At 46.3% G+C, this 19,394-nt stretch overlaps 1 protein-coding gene across 1 annotated transcript in view; it reads right to left on the reverse strand.

Annotated features, from left to right (window-relative positions):
* LOC146866265 (alcohol dehydrogenase 1-like) overlaps window positions 1-19,394 on the reverse strand; it is a 204,219-nt gene that overhangs the window by 146,287 nt on the left and 38,538 nt on the right. The window contains exon 2 of the mRNA XM_085635153.1: window positions 10,648-10,749. Within this exon, the coding sequence (XP_085491279.1) occupies window positions 10,648-10,749 (102 nt within the window). The remainder of the gene's footprint in view (window positions 1-10,647; window positions 10,750-19,394) is intronic.

Consider the following 19,394-nt stretch of genomic DNA (forward strand, 5'->3'; position numbering starts at 1 on the left):
GTCCTCCATGAGCGCACGGTGCGCGAAGCGCATCGTGCGTACATGGCCCATCTAGCGTAACGTGGGCACGCGGTGCGCGTAGTGCACCGCGTGCCCACCGTGCGTGCACGGCACTAACTGCGTAAAGTGGGCGCGCGGTGCGCGAAGCGCACCGCGTGCTCACTGTGCTCGCACGGTGCGCGAAGCGCACCGTGCGCGCACGGAACGATCTGCGTTAAGTGGGCGCGCACGCCACGAATGGCGTAAAGTAACTTAGCATTTAAAAAACCGTACAAATTCACTGAAAAAACCATAGGTTTCACACACGTTATAGTTAGGAATTAGCATTTAAAAAACCTTGAAAATTCACTGAAAAAACCATAGGTTTCACACATGTTATAGTTAGCGGAAATTTTACTGATAAAAAACCAATGAAATTCCCCCGTTATAGTTAGTGCAGGCAACTATAATTCACGCGACCGCAATCTTCTGCTGATGACATATGTGTCTTTATGAAAAAAAAATATTTGTAATATATGTATAGCTAAAAATGTATGGAAGAAGACATGGGCAAATAAGTGTCTAAATACAGTATTAGCATCAGCAGAGGATTGCGGTCGCGTGAGTTATAGTTGCCTGCACTAACTATAACGGGGGAATTTCATTGGTTTTTTATCAGTAAAATTTCCGCTAACTATAACATGTGTGAAACCTATGGTTTTTTCAGTGAATATATATATATATATATACATAAAACATACTACAATTTTTCAGAAAAACACAGTCACTGGTTGATATCATCTGTGATGTTATCAGTGATGTCATTTGAGATGTCATCAGTGATGTTATCAGTGATGTCACTGACCATGTCATGAGTGATGTAATATGTGACGTCATCAGCAGTGCATTTCGAGTGTGCAAGTTTTAGTTAGCTCAACTAACTATAACTGCCTAATTTCTCTGGGTTTGTACAAGTGAAATGTCCAACTAACTATAACGTCCCTGAAACCTGTGTTTTTTTCAGTGAATTTCTGTGGTTTTTTAAATGCTAATTTCTAACTATAACTTAGTAGTTGTGTTTGGAGAGTGGTGCAGAAAAGGGCCTGGGCCTCCGCCCAGCGCTCAGAAATTCTGCTGCGTAAGACTTACAGGAGGTACCAAGAGGTCTACTTGACTCCAAAGTCGCCTCAGGAGGAGTAAAGTGGACTTCATCCCCCAACCAGTACTGTGCCAGGAGACGTGTTTGCAGAGTGGTGGACGAAGGTGAGTGTGGCCTCCAAAAACCTCTTAGCAATCCCAATGTGTAGGACTTACTGGAGGTAACTGGAGGGATAGTTGCCCCCCAAGGACAACGTTGGAGGCCAACTACATCTCCTATTACTTCCAGTAAGTCCCACACAGCAGGTTAGCTAAGTTCTCATAGCAGGCCATGCCCCCTTTCCCCACCACTGTGCAAACACGCTTCCTGGCTCGCTCTTGGACGGGGATTAAAGTCCCATTCAGTGCTGGGGGTCCTTAGGGGCCAACTAGCCTACCTGATACCTCCAGTATGTACCAGATAGTGTGATTGCTGACAGGTGGACACAACCCACTCCCCATTTCTCCACCACTCTGCAAATGCGCTTCCTGGCACGCTCTTGGTTGGGGGATGAAGTCCCCTTGCCTCCTGCGGGTCACTGGGGGCAACTAGCCCTCCTGTTATCTCTAGTAAGCCCCACACATCTGGATTGCAGAGAGTGGGCCAACAGCAATGCGCCAAGAGGCGCGTTTGAAGAGTGGTGTAAAAAGGGGTGTGGCCTTGGACCACTGTGTGTGGCTTTCTGAAGGTAACTGGTGAGCTAGTTGGCCACCAGGGAACATCAGGATTCAAGAGGACTTAATCACCCAACTTAGAACACGCCAGGAGGCGCGTTTGCAGAGTCGGGCAGGGAGGGGGCGGGAGGTCTCCGGAAAGATGACGGGTTTTTTTTGTTTGAAGGGGGACTGTGTGGCCCCCTTCTCCTAATATTTTGTGGGCCCTGGGGACCCTATTCCCCAGGGCTTGAGATATTTTAGGTTTTTTTTCAATTAAAAGGGGAAGGGGCCTGCACGGCCTCCCTCCCGAGGCCGATTTCGGCTACGGGGACCCCATCCCCCGGGGCATGGCCACATTTAAAAAAAAAGCCTTTTAAAGGAGGGCCCCCCTCCTTAGGCCAATTTTGGCCTCAGGGACCCCAATCATCCGGGGCCCGGCCTTATTTTCTAGTTTTTTTTTTCAATTTTTGTAAAGGGAGGGGGCTGTGCGGCCCCCCTTCCCTGGGCAACTTTTTGCCCTGGGGACCGCATTCTTCGGGGCCAAAAATAAATAAAAGCCCTGGAGAGATGGGCATCCCCGGCGCTGCGGTGCACCACATGCCCCCCACGCACAATTAATAAAGCCCCGGGGAGGTAGCGGTCCCTGGGACTGCTTCCTAGAAAGAAGTTGTTATCCAAACACCACTCCATCCTTTGGAGTAACATCATGGTGTGTTGGTACGCACTGATGGATCGGCACCTAAGAAGTGTTTGGTAGCCCTTAGTCCTTGTTCGTGTCTAATGCTGCTATACAGAGATGAAACGTATTATTCATCCCAAGCAATGTCATACATTTTCTTGAGGAAATCACCTATGTCCAGGATAAATGAAGGTAGATTCCTAACATTTTCCTGAAGAAAATAGTCAATGTATTTGAAGGTGGTTTCAAACAACCCCCCTAAGGCAGATATGATAGGTCTCCCTGGGGTTGGTTGCATGTTTGTGGCTCTTTGGGATTAAATAAAGAACCAAGATGACCAGATGTTCGACCTTTAAGTATTTGAATTCATCATTGGTAAGCAATCCCATCCCTCACCACCTTGATATATATATATATATATATATATATATATATAGGAAACATTGAGGGCAGTTTTACATTAAGCGATTACCGTAAGTGCTAATTTAGAAAGGTCTTTGGGACAGTTTTGCACTGACTAGTATCTCAAGTAGTTGAGGAGATGGAGCAGTGGTATTTTACCATCTGAGTAATAACATAAGATAACGTAAATTAACGTGTGTATTTGTTAAGTGCCTGTTTACCCTGAACAGTATCTTGGTTCTGAAATACCAAGTAAATAGTTCTATATTACTGGTAATTTAAAGGAATGTCCTGCTTTTGGAATGAATTGCAGCAACATTTGTTGAAATCTTGAAAGCAATTACCAAGTATGAGATTAGGCTTGAATGGTGAACTTTGCTCCGTTCGTGGAGTTTGCAGAGTTTTCTGCACTCCGTGGAGCTCGCGGAGTGCAGAAAACACAGCTTCGCGATGTGCAGCGGAGTCTTTTCTCCACTCGCGAATGCTAACGGTAAGTTCGCGATCGCGAACAGTAAGTTTGCGCGCGCTGCAGGCATACCACCACAGACTGCAGTTCGCACTGCACTCTGCCACTTTGTAACTTCGCAGTTTTTTTGTAACTTCACAGAGTTCCGCATAGCAAAACTCCGCTAACTACGCACAGGTTAATGTAATGAGATAAATGTAAGAAGGTGGCCTGATATACGCTTTCCACTAGTTCTAGTGGGCACCTTGTATCAGTCTAAACAACCCCTTATGGTGAATTGGTTAAAGACAACCTTTATTGAAAGCTATCCTAGTGGTAGCTATGGAGAGCAGCCTTCAGGCTAAGTCTTGAAGGAATGTAAAGCAGCTTATTTTACCAGTCTATAATCTCTTGAATGATCAAATGAAAGGACAACCACACCAGGTATATATTTAAAATATATGTATTTAGGTTAAAACACACCCCTCTAGTCTCTTTATGAGACTGGAGTTCGAAGTACTGGATTTACAAGTTAGCAATCAACAGTAATAGCACAAATACACGTTTGGGCCCTAGAAGCATACCAAACCATATACCAATAAAGTGGTATAAGAACCACGACTGAACTGGACACACGGCCAAGAGCCTGTAGAATCGCTGGGACCCCAAGGAACCATCCAAGGTAGTGACACAGGGGACCCACGGATCCGTGTGCAGTGTGTAAACACAACCGCGGGTTCCCGTTATCTTCTATGGGAAATGTTGCGGTTGGAAATTTAAAGATTGGGGACACTTAGAATCGAGTCAGGACCAAACCTTTTTGGACTTGAGCAGTTCTAGGGCTAGCACCCACGGGAGCACCGGAGTATTCGAGTTACCTCACCCAGGGAAGCTGGGTACATAGGTGTCTTTTGTGTCGGGTCACGTCGTCGATTACAATGGAAGCTGGCGAAGAAGTGCTGCTGCCGTGAAGAGGAGAAGTGTCCGAAGAGATCCAAGCCTGTATCTAGGATGTAAGGAACCTGAAAGCAGAGGTGACAGAGTCTGGGTCACTAGCCAGTGACCGAGGGCAGGATGGACCAATGCCCACAGATGTCGGGTGCTTCAGGTGAGTTGACGGGTGTCTTGACTCTTCAGCCACGAGGTCCAGGAGGTGTCGATGAAGTCCACGAGCCGGATTCGAGCTGTCCCACAAAGTCTGTCGAGTGCTGCGGTGTCAGCGACCAGATTGGACCCAACAAGCCTTGGCAACGGCAAGTCTTGTGGAAAGAGAAGAAGGACGTCGGTGCAGACCAGCAAGGTCTGAGGGACTCACCCAGCGAGGGTAAGTCAGGGCACATCTGGAGCAACCAAGAAAGCCCAAGCAGAAGAGGAGTTACCTTTGTGGGGACCCACTAGCCAACGGGCTAGCGATCGCAAAGGAGCCTCAAGCAGTCGCACTTGAAACTAGCCCACGGGTCACTCGTGGTGTGGAGGCCAGCAATCTTCGATGCAGGAGGTGCTCAAGGCTGGGGCTACTAGGAGCCCAAAGCACAACTTTGAGGAAGTCCGAGAAGATAGTGTTGCTGCAAAAGTTCACGGTGTCCAGGGGTCATGGTTCCACGTCACCCACGATAGCCACGGGCCTCATCTTTGCTGTGGACTCAGGGTAGCATCGGGGAAGTCTACAAATCCACCTCTGGGGATGCAGAAACTTCGGCGTCCAGCGGGAGCTCTAGAATTAAAGACTGGTCAGTTGCTTCTTTGGTGCCTGCCAAGCAGGGGAGTCACTCCTTGTCTCCAAGGGAGATTTCTTTAGTCTTCTAAGCAAAGTAGAACGTCGAAGGTCCAGGGTATATGTTTCAGAGTTTCGCCCAGGGTAATCTAAAGTCTCAAGGACTGGGTTACCATACTTATACTAATTTTGTGGGTTGGACATACTCTAGGGACCCACCTATGGGAGGGTTTGGAAAGAGGAGTGGTTACACCCATTTCCTTTGTCCAGTTTCGCGCCAGAGCAGGGGAAGGCAGCCCCTGCAACCGGTTTGAAGTGGACTATGCACAGGGACGCCAAATGTGCCCCCAGTGCAGGACTTCAAAGCACCAGAGAGTGCTCCCGCCCAGCCCCAATACACATCTGCCTGTTTGGGGAGGTGGTTACACCTCCCTTTGACAGGAAACCTATTGTCCAGGCCTCCCCTGATGGAGTTTCGGTCAGCAGCAGGAGGCCAGACCTGTGTCTGTGGCAGAGGCATCCATTTTGTGATGCCAGGGCTCAAGAAAGTCCCACCGGGTTAGGCCAGTGTGAACATGTCTCTCCCTCTAGGAGGGTGGAATGCTACACCCGCCGCCAGAACTGGCGGGGGGGGGGGTAATATTCCAAAGCGTTTGGCACCAAACACAACATGTTTCCGTGCAGCCATCCCAAAGTTAGCATTTACCGCGAGGTTATAATGCACTTAAGAGTATATGGTCATGCTGCACCACAAACAGCATCAGAGGAGATACTCCGAACGCTGCAGAGGGGCTCTGCTCATGCAGGGGCACCCTCTCGCATAAAAACCAAACACTCTGCCTTCAGGATTGTTAAGGCCTGACATAGGAGTGACTTATAGGTTTTATATGTGTGTGCAATGGTAGTGATATAGGTAGCTTATACCACTGTAAGGGGTGCAAGCACACCCTTACCCAGGCTGCAGTAGCAGACCTGTGGTGCCATTTTGGAGTGCTTCCCAGGGGTGGTATAATACATGCTTCAGCCCCTGGTAGGCCTCTGAGGTACCTATGCCCTAGGTACATAGTGTACCATATACCAGGGGCTTATAAGGCACTCCAGAATCCAATTAGAAATGTACCTATTGTACATGGAAACCATTTTACAGAGAAAGCAGATGGACTGGGGTCCTGAATAGCAGGGTCCCAGTCCAACTAAGTCATAAACCAGAAAAACACCAGGAAAAAAGTGGGGGCAACCATATAGTCAGATTCCACCTTCCTACAATAAAGCAACATAACAATGTAAGAAATTTGATAATTATTTGGAGTGGGCCCCTGCCCACCTTAAGGAATAATCAAATCTCTTGTTTTAACCAGAGCTCATCCTCTTGGTAGCTACAGCACAGAACAGACAGGCTTAACTTAGGGCAATGTGTAAAGTATTTATACAGTACAAAAACAGTAATGAAGTCAAAGGAACAAGTAATAAAATCCCAAACCAAATTAGAACACTAGAGTGGAAAGATCTGAAAGTCAAAGCATTTCCTGAGTGCCAGGCTCTCAGGGGTAGAAGTCGTCCAGTTAGGTAAAGCCAAGAGTCTCAGGACCTCAGGACAGTTTTTGGGGGTCAAGACTTACTCCAGCAGAGGCTACCAGCAGGGTCTAGGTCAGGTCCAGTTGGTACTGGTTGGTTAGTAACTTTAAGAAAAGGCCTCTTGCACCTTTTCTAGCTCTGGAGTCACACAGGAGGCAAGCTAATTAACCCTTGGAGTCCATGCCTTTGTCCTGGGTACAGGATAGAGCAGGTTCTGTCCTTCAGAGCTCCACTCAGGTCACAGACAGGAGGTATAGTCCTCTTCTGTTCTTCCTAAGGTCCAGAGGGCATTCTTAGGAGGGTGCTTGTTTATGCCTCAGCTAGTGGCTGAGCCTAACTTCTGGCCCTTAACTAGCTAATGGGGTAAAAGTTCCCATTTTCGCAACAGTTCCTATTTGCCATACTGTAAGGAATGTCATTATGCCCCTACTCCCAAAATCCAAGATGGAAAAACCCTTCTCCCATTGTACAGAGCCTGTGTGTCCACTCAGAGGTGTGGCCAGGCTAGTGCGCAGTCCCTTCCTCTGTTGTAACTCCAAATTAGTTATGGAGGTAGTTCGCCCCCCACGGGGCTTGTTGCCTGCCTGACAAAATCTGTGGCCTTTCCAGGTGTCACCCAACATTTACTTGTTACAGGGGAGGTCACATTGAAGTAAAGAAAGTTCCTGGTTACACCACAACTGGTCTTCCTGCAAAGGTAAACAACACCTCCCCAAACCCAAGCCATTGTCTATGCTGTGGGAGCAGCTTTCACACCTCCTCAGGGCTAATCACCCAGTGAACAGCTTATTGATACCAAATGTAGATTAGCCTATAGGAGCCTCAAGGCAGGAAAAAGATAACTTTCTAGAAGTTCCATTACCTTAAAAACCTGCCTTCACCAGTTTGTTGGGCTTTTAATAAATATTAAACAGAGTGCTCTAATTATATTCTTGCTAATCCCAATCAGAGATAGAAACATTTATATTTATTCCCACTTCTCATTATTTCCTAGGGGCAAGCTATAGCCGCCTTACATTGAAAATATCTTTTGGGTGCTCATCACTGTAAGGACATTTTAAATTCACATCTTTACATGTCCTGCTTTTAAATACCATGCACCCTACCTTGTGGACTGCAAGACTTACTTAGGGGTGACTTGTTAATATTTTAAAGGAAGGTTTTCTCCTATCAAAAGGGTTAATTGAGAGGTTGCATGCAGGTTTCACACTGGAGTTGTCAGGATACACAAGGTAGGACTGAGCCATATCCAGGGCTTTAAAGGGTCCGGGTCTCACAGGTGCTGAGCACCAGCAGTTTTTTAAAGGGGGTCTCGAAACGTGTCCCTATCGTGCTCTGTTTCGTGCCCTGGCACAGGGGGGGTCTGTTTTTTTCCAGAGTGCAGTGACAGCAGGCACATCGATGTGCACCTGCTCATACTGCTCACTTCTCACTAGTGGAGAAGTTGCGGCATAACCTCATGCCAGTTGTGCATTGTAGGGGAAGGGAAATCTTTTAAAGAGACTCATTTTCTCTCTGGATTTCCCTTCTCTTTTGAAACTCAGGAGCAACAACACTGTTGCGGTGTCACCAGGGCTTTAAGTGGAAGCTTTTTCAATATTATATACAAGCCATAGTTGCTGCTTATTTATCTTATGCAAATACAACCATTGACAAAGCCAATAGTCCTGACTTGTTGTAGGTATCATGTTACTTGTTGTATCTTATATCTGGATGTAATGACAGAAACAGCAAAATACAAGTCGAGCGGCACACTATGCTAGGCACAGATTTTTAGCTTATGTGTTTTTAAGTCACGCCCTTAATTACATTAGCCACACTCCTTTGAGAGACCCTTCACTTTTTTCATCCCACTTGAACCCCTAGCCATATCTGCCCTGCCACTGTAGGGGATAGCACACTAGGGGCTGCAGTCTACAAATAAATGTTCGGGGCCTTGGTGTACTTTGTACGCATATTCTAGGGACTTGTGGCAAGTTAAATGTGCTTATTAGGGATAAACCAATTCCATCATATTTAAAAGGAAGGACATGCACTTTACTACTGGTTAGTAGGGGTACAATGCACACAATTCTAAAGCTAACAAAGCAGATAGAGCAATATTCCGAGGGGACATCACACAAAAGACAGACATTTCCTATAAATAACACAGCACACAGCAAAATAACAATCTAACAGTATACCAGGGAACAACACAACAACCACACTACAGCACAGCAACATCACAATTAAATAATGCAGTAGAGGCACACAACAATCGAAAAAACAACACAACAAATAAACACAACACAACAAATATTCACAATTATTTGTGGCAAACAATACCGCCTCCACAAATCTGCATTAATAATACAGTGGTTAAAGTTGTTTGCAAGTACAAGCTAGAGTCAAAGATGATTTGGGATCTGGCCCTACACTTTGAGTGCACATTCCCTGCTGGCAACTACAGAAATGTTCTATAATTATTTTCTACTTTACATCTTCCAAAGAAACGGTTTCTAAACGTTGTGGATTCTGTAAACCCTTTTCCAAGTTATATTAGAGGCCACTGGAATTGCGAGGCCATGCAGGACCACTTAATGCAGCATGCTGAATTAATTATGAGGCAGAGAAAAGATAAATTGGTGAGCATATTGCGTAAAAGAAAGAAAATAATTTGGTGCATTTTGGCACTTTGCTATTTCACTATTTTCACGCAAACATGCACTGATAGAAACGGAATCCCAATGCAGGGGTTTCCAATGAAAGGCAACATTTCCATTCTGCAGATAGTTTTGAGAATGTTATTTTTGTTGCTTGAAAGTACAGTTAATGTTAATTCTGTCCTCAATGCCTCCCAAGGTAAAATAGTTGATGTAAGACATGCCACATTCCCTTCAACAGTATACCAACTTACATGTACGTATGTAATGTAATAGAAGACACATCTCTTTTAAAATATGTCTCTTAGAGCTGTGTTGGGCTTAGTCTACAACACCTATTTCTTTAAGCATTTCTTTCCAACAAGAAACCGCACTGCAAACTATACTGTACATTACTTATAATTATTATTCAGGCTTCCCAGTAGGAGGCGCTATAGGATTCCAGACATCAACGCTCAAAATTAGATGCAAAAAATTAGGAATGCTTGTAAATTCTGAGTGCTTTCTTGACATAACCATTGCTTTGAGATTGTCGGCATGCATACACCCTTTGCTATCAGCACGGAAACAAAACATTTTCATTTCTGAGAAAGAATCTTTGTTGTCACCAAAGTTTAATTTGAATTTTTGTTTTTTTTTTAAATGCCAGTGCCCCTGTCATGAGACCACTGCAGCTTGTGCCACCCATTGCCCCTGCCAGCCCTGCAAATGGCAGTACTAACACAACTACTAACCATCACAGTCCTACAAGTGTGACAATTCAGAATAATTAAGGTCCTCAAAGCTATAAGAATTGTTTGGGCAGCAGGTTTTCAGTCGTTTTATTGTATATTGAATTACAAAACAACTGTTGTTGTGCTCATCCCTAAATCAGATAGACAGTGCCACCTTGTGGCAGACTGTCATAAACGCTGGTGTCTGACAATTAAGCACCACTGCCGAGTACCAGAAACCACAGGCTCAAATTAAGCACTGGTTTACAACCAGACGAAAATATATTAAACTGCGCAGGATGTGTCTTTCATGGTGCAGACAGCAGTTCTTTAATTCATTCCATCAGACGTTAGAATGCGTAAGGGATAATTAACCATTACTACATAAAACCGCTAGCGCAGTGCAGAAAAGAAGGTCTCCACTCAGCTACTACAAAGTGACAGAAACTGCACTCCATTCCATATCCAGCATTCATAGTAATTTTGACATATCTAAGCTGGGGACAAGGTTTATTTTCAGTGCAGATTATGTAGTTTATGGTTGATTGTTTTTTTACTGATGCTGAAAATCACGAATGCGAAACAATGGTGCTGGTTACATTGCTGCAGCTTTAATATCCAAATGTATTACATCCTGTGGCACATGTGCTAGTTCCATACCAGTTTCATACCCACAGAAAGTACAGATTTATACATTTATTTACCTTAACCCGCACTTCATGGGCCTTTGGTGGAGCAACTTCTATCTCTTCTATAGAGAGAGGTTTATTGGGTTCCCAGCAAACTGCTGCCTTGCACCTTATAATCTGATAAAGAAAACATGATAAACAATTGTTACTATTTTTAGAACAACCACAAAGAATCAAATGTTCACATACGTTTGCACATAAGCAAAGTCAGATTGTGCCACTAAGTCTAGGTGATGGCCAAGTTACTCTTCATAAAAGGACATTAACGCCCGATGATAATTAATTCTTCCATTGGTAATGTGTGATTCAAGAAAGTATGAGGATGTAACTAAGGGAGTGCCTGAATGAGTGCAACTCCAATCCTGATGAGGTCTTGCAATTGCTTTATCATTTGCCTAAGGAAAGGCGATTTGCTGATACCCCTGTCACATTAGTCTCTGTTTCTTCACGTTATTTCCCCCTTTTGAAGTCTGCTCAGAAATTCACAAACATTTCTAAATTATGTTATTCTGTCTGGATAAATTAAGCTGGTCCAACACTGTGAATACTGCTGGTATACTTTCCTTCTTGTCTACGATGCCTATATCAGGATTCTCACCGGGGCGTGGCCTGAAAACCGCAAGATGGCGGATGACTTCTAACGCCACTCCTACTAAGTCCCCCTGATCCAACACCTTCCGGGCCTGTGGCACAATGAACTGCAAGGGACCTCACTAGAGGTGCCGGAGGCAGCTGCAGGGCTTCGGTTAATATGGAGCTGAGCATGCAGTGCCTCTGAGTGCCGGCCCTTCTGGGAGCCCCACGCGGAGGTTGAGAGGGAGCGCCTCTCCTGTGGTGAGCATGATCCTTGGTACATTATGGAGTCCCCCTCATAACTGCAGCATCTAGGGGCGAATGGCATTTCGGAGCCTATGTAGGGTACTGTGTTACTGCTGCGGAATGGGAGTAGCCGCCTCCCAAAGAGCATACTGGGAAAAGGGCTGCTCGTGCCTTTCCTGCTGTACAGTACCTCCAGGACCCCTTCATGGGGGTAAGCACTTCCCACCTATATGAGGCAGCTTTGATTTGGCTGTGGAGTAGTGCGCGTGGGACTGATCCTCTCATCGGTGCCGTTAGCACACTTAACTGCACACACCGCACTGCTCTCTGGGAAGGAACCAGGAAGCTGGCAGACCTGCACATGCCTTCCTGGCCTGCCAGTTCAGAGGAACAGTGGGTCCTTTTCTGGGATTCCCTGCATTGGAAAGAATTCTGCTGTGGACTGCAAGGCTGTGTGGCACAGTTGTCAAATGGGGAACTGCAGAGTGAGCGGGGCCATCCTGACAGCACTACCTCCTAAACTTCGTACAGTGAATCGAGGACTGCCCCTGCTCAGAAGAGGACCATGGAGACAACCTCTGCACCATCTGACCCCATGGAGGCGAAGCTGGATAAAATACTTGCAGCCATCTCAGACACCAGGTGTGATCTTGTTGGTAGGGTGGAGGTGGTGGTGGTGGAACTCAACCTATTGTGAGACGATCAACGTAAACTCTCAGACAGAGTCACACAGGCTGACTCGAGCATACAAGCCCTCCAGCACGCAACTAAGGACCTTGCTGGTCAAATAACAGAACTTAGTAACAGAACTTAGTAACACATTCCGCCTACTGGAGAGCAGAGTAGAGGACTTGGAAGAGAGATCAAGACACAACAATCACTGCATAATTGGCTTCCCGCTGGATGCCAAGGGGGCCTACCCCCCTGCCTACTTTGAGACATAGCTCTCCACTGCTTTTGCTCACACAGGGCTGTCTTCTTTCTTTACAGAAAAGCAAGCATATCAAGAGCCTGCACAGTGCTCTCTGCCTGGTGCCCCCCTTCTCCCCGAGACCAGTGGTGGCCAAGCTCCTGAACTTAACAGACAAGTACTACTCATCATCCAGGAACTATATGCTGGCAGTCAAGCATAAACTAGCAATCTTTATAGAAGTGAAGAGAAAACTAGGGGGTGCAGGCTTCACATATTCCTTGCCTTTCCCTGCCATGCTTAAAGTTATTGTGCATCCCAATTTTTTAAAATTTTGTTTACAGAACCAGAAGATGCTAAGGATTGAGTGGAACAAAGACGTTACAAACAGTCGGAACCAGAACTCATTGCTTCTGATTGGCATCTTCTGCCCCCCTCCCCTGGCCAAGGTGCTAGTGGGCGCGGCAATGGACGCCGACGAGACTGGCCGCTGGTGCCCTGACACCAAATCAAGCTAGAAAGGAACAGATACAGGCCCTGACAACCATGGTCAGAATCCGTGCCCAGGGTCTGTCTCTAGCTACGCACGACTGGGAGGGGGTGCTGTCAGAACCGGAGTCCATCACATTACGGTTTATTTCCTCCTTGGTCCTAATCCCCAGAATTACACCCTAAATGGCAGATGACCTTGACTAGCCAAGTATGAAGGTTCCTTCCCCATCCCGACGGCCACTGGACTGTTGCACTGTGTCACTGAGTACACTAGTGACCGTGTGCCCCCCCTTTTTTCCCAGCCTGAATTCTACTGCTCTTACCACAATTTGCACATCTGTGGGTTCCCCCCTCCTATCCACGTAGCGCACTTCCACTGCGTAATAGGCCTTACGACCCAAGACCCCCCACAGCTTATGAGAGGCACTCTAGGGTCCAAAGAGTGCTTCAAGGGTCCCACGTTTATAGAACTTACTGTTATCTGATTGGCCCACCAGATGTTTCCCAGCCACCCTTGGCTAAGGGAGTTGGGTATTTTGTTCAGGTTTTGTAATTGAGACTTACATCATGTATGCATTGCAGTGTCAGTGGGTGCTGTCCATTAGGCCGTTTGCAGCTAGGGCCTATCCACTGCCATTCTCCCTGTTACTTCCCTTCCAGCAGATGCTGAATGTTTAGGTTGCTGTTTTTATCCTGGAATATCCAGGGTATGAATACAGCCAAGAAGCGTCACTCCATTCATCAATATATCAAAAGGCATTGGGCCCATGTTGTATTCCTGCAAGAATTCACATAGCAAAGGGGGAGGACCTCATGCTTCAAAAGCGTGAGAGGGGTGCATGTTTTTGCACAGTATATTTGGGCTATGCGAGGGGGTTGCTTATATGGGTATGGCCATCAGACCCCCTTCAGCAGTGTGGCTTTTGAGACAGACCCGGAGGACCATTATGTGTTTGTGGAGGGCAACTGGAAGGTGCTGCTGTATTGCTGGGGAGTGTAAACTTGCCCAATGTTGACTAGCCAAAGTTTCTGGCCCATGTGTTGTCACTATTGACCAGATGTTTGCATTTGCCCTGAATCATAGAAGGGGACTTCAATTGTGTATTAGACCCTGCTTTAGATAAATCATACCCCCCCCCATTACCCTGCTGTACGGCCACATGCACTGCATCCTATTTCTCACAGTGGCTCACACACTGGTCTTTACTGGACAACTGGTGGGCACTTTACTCTGCTGCCCGGGAATATTTCTGTTACTACCCATTTTACAACCATCTGTCTGCCTTGACTGATTCCTCTGCCATTCCGCCATACAACTCAAAGTCACAGGGGCGGAATATCTGGAGAAAACCCTTTCAGGCCATAATCCACTATTATTGCATGGTGGGTGGAGAGAGCCTACTCTGCTGGTGCCCAACTGGTGCTTACAGCCCATGACCCTTGAGGACCCGGTGTTCCGCGAAATGACTTGAGAAGCACTAATCAATATATAACCAAAAAAACGGGATCGCCACCCTGAGACTAGTAGAATGCGAGTCTCTCTCACAGTGGGCGGGGCCACAGCATACACTTCATTATTGGGGCAAAGGGTGCGCTCAGCCAAGAACTCATCCAGGTGGAAAACTCTCTGGGAGGGCTTGAGCGGGCCCTATTGGCAGACGCCGCTTCTCTTAAATCACTGACTGAGGCTAGAAACAGCCATGCCCGTCTGCTTGAGTCAATACAATGTGTGTATTACAGGACATATCAAGCAAAGCAACACGAAGAGGGTGATAAACTGGGTCGCCTTCTGGCGTGGCTCTTGAAACGCGCAACTGATGTGAAGCAGTGGCACCCATCTGCCTCTCTCTGGCATCAGCTGCCACTACCCAGAGTGCAATACACAATGCCTTTTGTGCACGTTATCAGGTCCTATATAACCCTTTGCTTGTACACCAGCAGTGCAGTATACAAGATTTTCTCACCGCTGCCATGTTTCTGGTAATCCCATCAGGGGAGAGAGGCCCTGAATAAACCTATTGTGGAGCAGGAAGTTCGATGGGCCATACAAGACTTCCACTTGTAGACCTCCGGGGCTGGATGACCTACCTGTTGAATTTTATAACACGTACAGACTGGTCCCCAAACTGCTCGAAGGTCTATGCCGTGCTCTTTCTGCAGGTCGCTTACCCCAGTCTATGTTGGACGCGCTTCTGGTGTTGCTCCCAAAGACGAGACAAGACCCACTCAAGGTCACCCACTACAGACTGCTAAGAAAGATTGTTGCAGTGCATCTGATGGGACATATACTGGTGTTGATCCCCCCTGACCAAATGGATGTATACCAGGTAGATCACAACTCTCAATATCCATTGAATACATAGCTTGCAGGCGGAGGCTCCACAACATTTCTTTTACTCAGCATGTCTGGTCTCAGACCTCGAGAAACCATTCAACACCCTAAATTGGGGATACATGTTTATGGTTTTACAGAAGCTGGGCAGTGACGGCGGTTTGAGACTGCTTATTAGGCTTCTTTTATGAGGTGCCCTCTGCAAGAGTGAGAACAGACTACCACATTTCTATCCCTCTGCCAGTCGGAAGGGGCACGCACCAGGGCTGTCCTCTCTCTCCTTTGCTTTTTGCCCTTGTGGTGGAGCCTTATGCACAGTGGTTTTGTCAATCAGGACAAGCCTAAGGCATCCCCATTGGAGACAAAATACACAACATCGCCTTATATGCAGACACCGTCCTTGTATACATCAGGAATATCCACAAGGGCATAGATGATATTGCTCATATACTAGACGTTTTCAAAGCTGCCTCAGGGTTAGGAGTAAACTTGCATAAGACCTGCTGTTTCTGCTACATCCTGAGGCCCCCCACATCACATATGGATTGGTACACACAATATTAAATGGGAACTGTATACTTTTAGATACTTCGGCATTAACATTTACTACAATACCCAGGACCTACTAGATGGCAACCTCACAAAGACGATTTCTTCCCTGCAGCCCTAGATTGCCTTTTGGTGCTTCCTTCCTGTAATGGTGCAAGGTTGGGTGGCCCTTTAAAAAATGGTCATGTTGCCAAGGCTCTTATATTACTTAACGAATCAACTGATCCCATGCGCTGTGGTCAGGCGGAAGCGGATTTTATACATCTAGCCTGGAGTTGTGTGGGAGTATACAACTTCTGGGTGAAAGTGGTGAGCATACTTACGGCTGTAGTGCTGTAAACTGTTGAGTGTGTGCCATAAGTGTGTCTGCTGGGATGGGTGCAGAAACTCAAGCCCTGTAATAGACGGCTAGTGGCCATCTCTACCCTGTTTGCCAAACGGGCTGTGGTGCAGTGCTGGGGTGCTAAATCTGTCCCGACTGTACAGAGGTGGATTCGTGATTTGCTTTATTGTAGGGAACAGTTGGGTGTCTATGCTGAAGAGCTTCCTGCGGCCTCACGTCAGAAGGACTTTTGGGCTCCCCTGACAGGGTAGCTCCTTGGGAATCCAGACTTGCAGTGAGGCATTGTACGTTCCTAGCTCTTGGATGTGCAAGGACTATTTGGCTAGTGGGGAAGAATTGTCATGTTAACAATGTACTTTCAGAAGATGTAATAATTCTATGCAACCATGCCGGGGTTTGGGGGGGGTTGGGTGGAGGGCTGTTCGTTGGGGTTCCATGTTTGCTTTATGTTCCAACACCAAGGAAAACATCGGCTTGCACTGCGCTATTGTATCTCTTGCCTTGTTTCCCCTGTGCCAGGGGTGATGTGTGATCCTTATGTGCCAGCTGCTTGATAAACAAATTAAAAAAAAAAAAAAATCTACTGATCCCTGTCCATCAAAGCACGTTTCGGACTCTGGGGCTTGGGGAGGCCATGCTATAATTACAGTTGAAGTGTGGAGGGCTAGGAGCTTCCGTGTTCAAACACTATTAGCTGGCTGCAAAACTCTAATAGACACCTTATTGGTTGGCCGGGCAGCACTTAACAGAGGTGTGCCCTAGGCTGGGGACAAGAGCATTGAGGTTTGTACAGGAACTGTTTCTCCCTGGCGGATCATTGCCTACCCCTCAAACACCCTTATTGGGGAGGCACACAAGTGTCATTGCAGGGCACTGAGGGCCTTACCAGGGTTGCCACTGTATGCTCCAGAGATCCCCTCTGTTCTATTCATACCTTCCAAACAGGCGAGGACGAGAGGGAGTGGCACTCCAGGAATCAATGGGGGTGGGTGCACTGGGTGACTTGTTCCAGGACTGGGTCCTCCTACCCTTTGACCTCCTGACCAAGCAAACAGAACTCCCTTCTGGTCAGTTCTTGGCACATAGGCGACTCATGGGGAATAAAGCGACTGTGGGCATTACTGACAAGTCGCCAGAGACGCACCCCGGGACACAGACACTCTACACCATGAGCAAAAGGGGGGAGAATGATCACTTGGCATACAAGAGCCACTTACTTCTTACAAACCTAAGGGTCCACTGGGAGCCCTTCAACAGACCTGGGAGCAAGACATAGGCCAGGTGTGAACCCAAAAGGATTGGGACAGGGCACTATTGTACCCGAGGAAGGTATCACTCTATAACATTTTCAAAACATATATAGTTCAACATATCCCTCAGAGCCTACTTAACGCCAGTCAAAATATATAATATATACCCTACCGCATCTCCTGAATGATCTCATTGCTGGGCTGCTGAGGCAGATATGGTGCATATGTTTTGGAGCTGTCCAGTGGCCCGCACAATGTGGGCGGAGGTTAGCGGCACTCTCTCATGTGTCACAAGCCACGAGGATCTGAATAGAATGGTGGCTGCTTGTGGGACCTTTATATACGCAGTAAAGCAGAAGGGGATATTGCTGCTGCTAGCCAAGTGGGTAGTCATTATGCATTGGTATGCCCCAACACTACCTGGTGTGACACACTGGCAAGGCGTAACTGGCGTACGGAGGAGGGCACTGCGCTGCAACATGAGGGAATACAGGGATTGAGAAAGCGCCCTATAGCAGCTGTGTAGCAAGACCTGCTATCTGCTCTTCAGGGTAACCCTGTTGGAGATGAAAACTAGACATGATCTGACGCAATGAACACCTTCTTGATAACACCCCCTGAAGAGTCATGCCGCCCCCCTATTCCTTCAACCCCCTAGCATCGCATAAGTGGATGTAAAACAATAGGGGCGCTGACACATTGATACTACCAATCCAGTGTGGGAGCCACAAAAGTGGCCCTATCAATCCCCGCCCTGCTGTGGGGGGTTCCTCAGATAGGATGGCAACACTCAGTCACCGTTTGTTCCCCACGTGGGTTTACCGTTTGTTTTCCACGTAGGTTTATGGGCTCACAATGAGGTTTGTATTATAAAGGTTTCGTAAAGTCAGGCCATAATGAGATCAAGATACAACTGTTATGGCCGGGACGCAGCATGTAAGTGGCAATGCTTAGTTCATTGAAGGTGCTTGTTGTATCTGCTGTATCATACATGGTCAAAACTTTAGAAAGATATAAAAATCAGGATATTCACTTGTCTTTCTTATTAGTCATTTGTAATTCAAGGCAAGTATTTCTGTCACCTTTCCTTATAAACCTTTTTACTCATTTCACATTTACTTTAACCTTATGCTTCATCACTTGAATATTTGTTTTACATTGCTTTTCATTTTCTTCCTATATATACCTCATTGCTTGTTGCTATGTTCTTAAATGTCACTTATGTCCCACTTTCTGCAATTCTTCTTTTAACAACCATCCAACTGGTTACTTTCACTCCACCAAGTTCCTATGCTTTTGGAGACTCAATATAAATATACCGTCTTATAATCATGGCCACCTTCTAAGCCTATTTTTTACATCAGTCCCTACTCATTGCTTTTGTTCCTTTACTTTTCCTTTCTGAGATGGTCATAATGCCTTTACTAATTTGTGATATGGACATTACAAGCAATTTACTGCATGTTAGTTTACAGATTTCATTTCTTTCGAATTTCCTTTTTGGAAACGGCCCTTTTTGCAGGGTCACCCCAAACATTTTACATTCTTCCTTCTCTTTTTTCTGATTTCTTTTTGTTGACTTTAGGACTTGCATTTTCTCATGGCTAACCAGTGCCAAAGTGTTTGTGTTCTTGCTTAAAGTGGCAACATTGGCTTATCTACAATTAACATTTTTAATGTACTTTTAAGTCCCTAGTAAAGCACACAACAGGTACCCAGGGCCTGTAAATTAAATGCTACTAGTATGCCTGCAGTACTGATTGTGCCTCCCACTTATGTAGCCCATTAAACATCTCAGGCTTTTCTTTACAGAGCCTGTGTGTACAGTTTTAAACTGCCATTTCGACTATACACGTTAACCCTCTTGCCAGGCCCAAACCTTCCTTTTTAATACATATAAGCAACCCCTAAAATAGGCCCTGAATAGCACCAAAAGCAGCCTACAGGGCATTCAAAAAGTTGGACATGCACTTTTAAATTGACATGCACAGGTAGGGTAAAAACTCTTATATTTTTTTCACTACTGCAAGGCCTATCTCTTTTTTTTTTTTTTTTTTTTTTTTGTCC

Source organism: Triturus cristatus, chromosome 2_1, assembly GCF_964204655.1.
Source record: "Triturus cristatus chromosome 2_1, aTriCri1.1, whole genome shotgun sequence".
NCBI classification, from domain to species: Eukaryota; Metazoa; Chordata; class Amphibia; order Caudata; family Salamandridae; genus Triturus; species Triturus cristatus.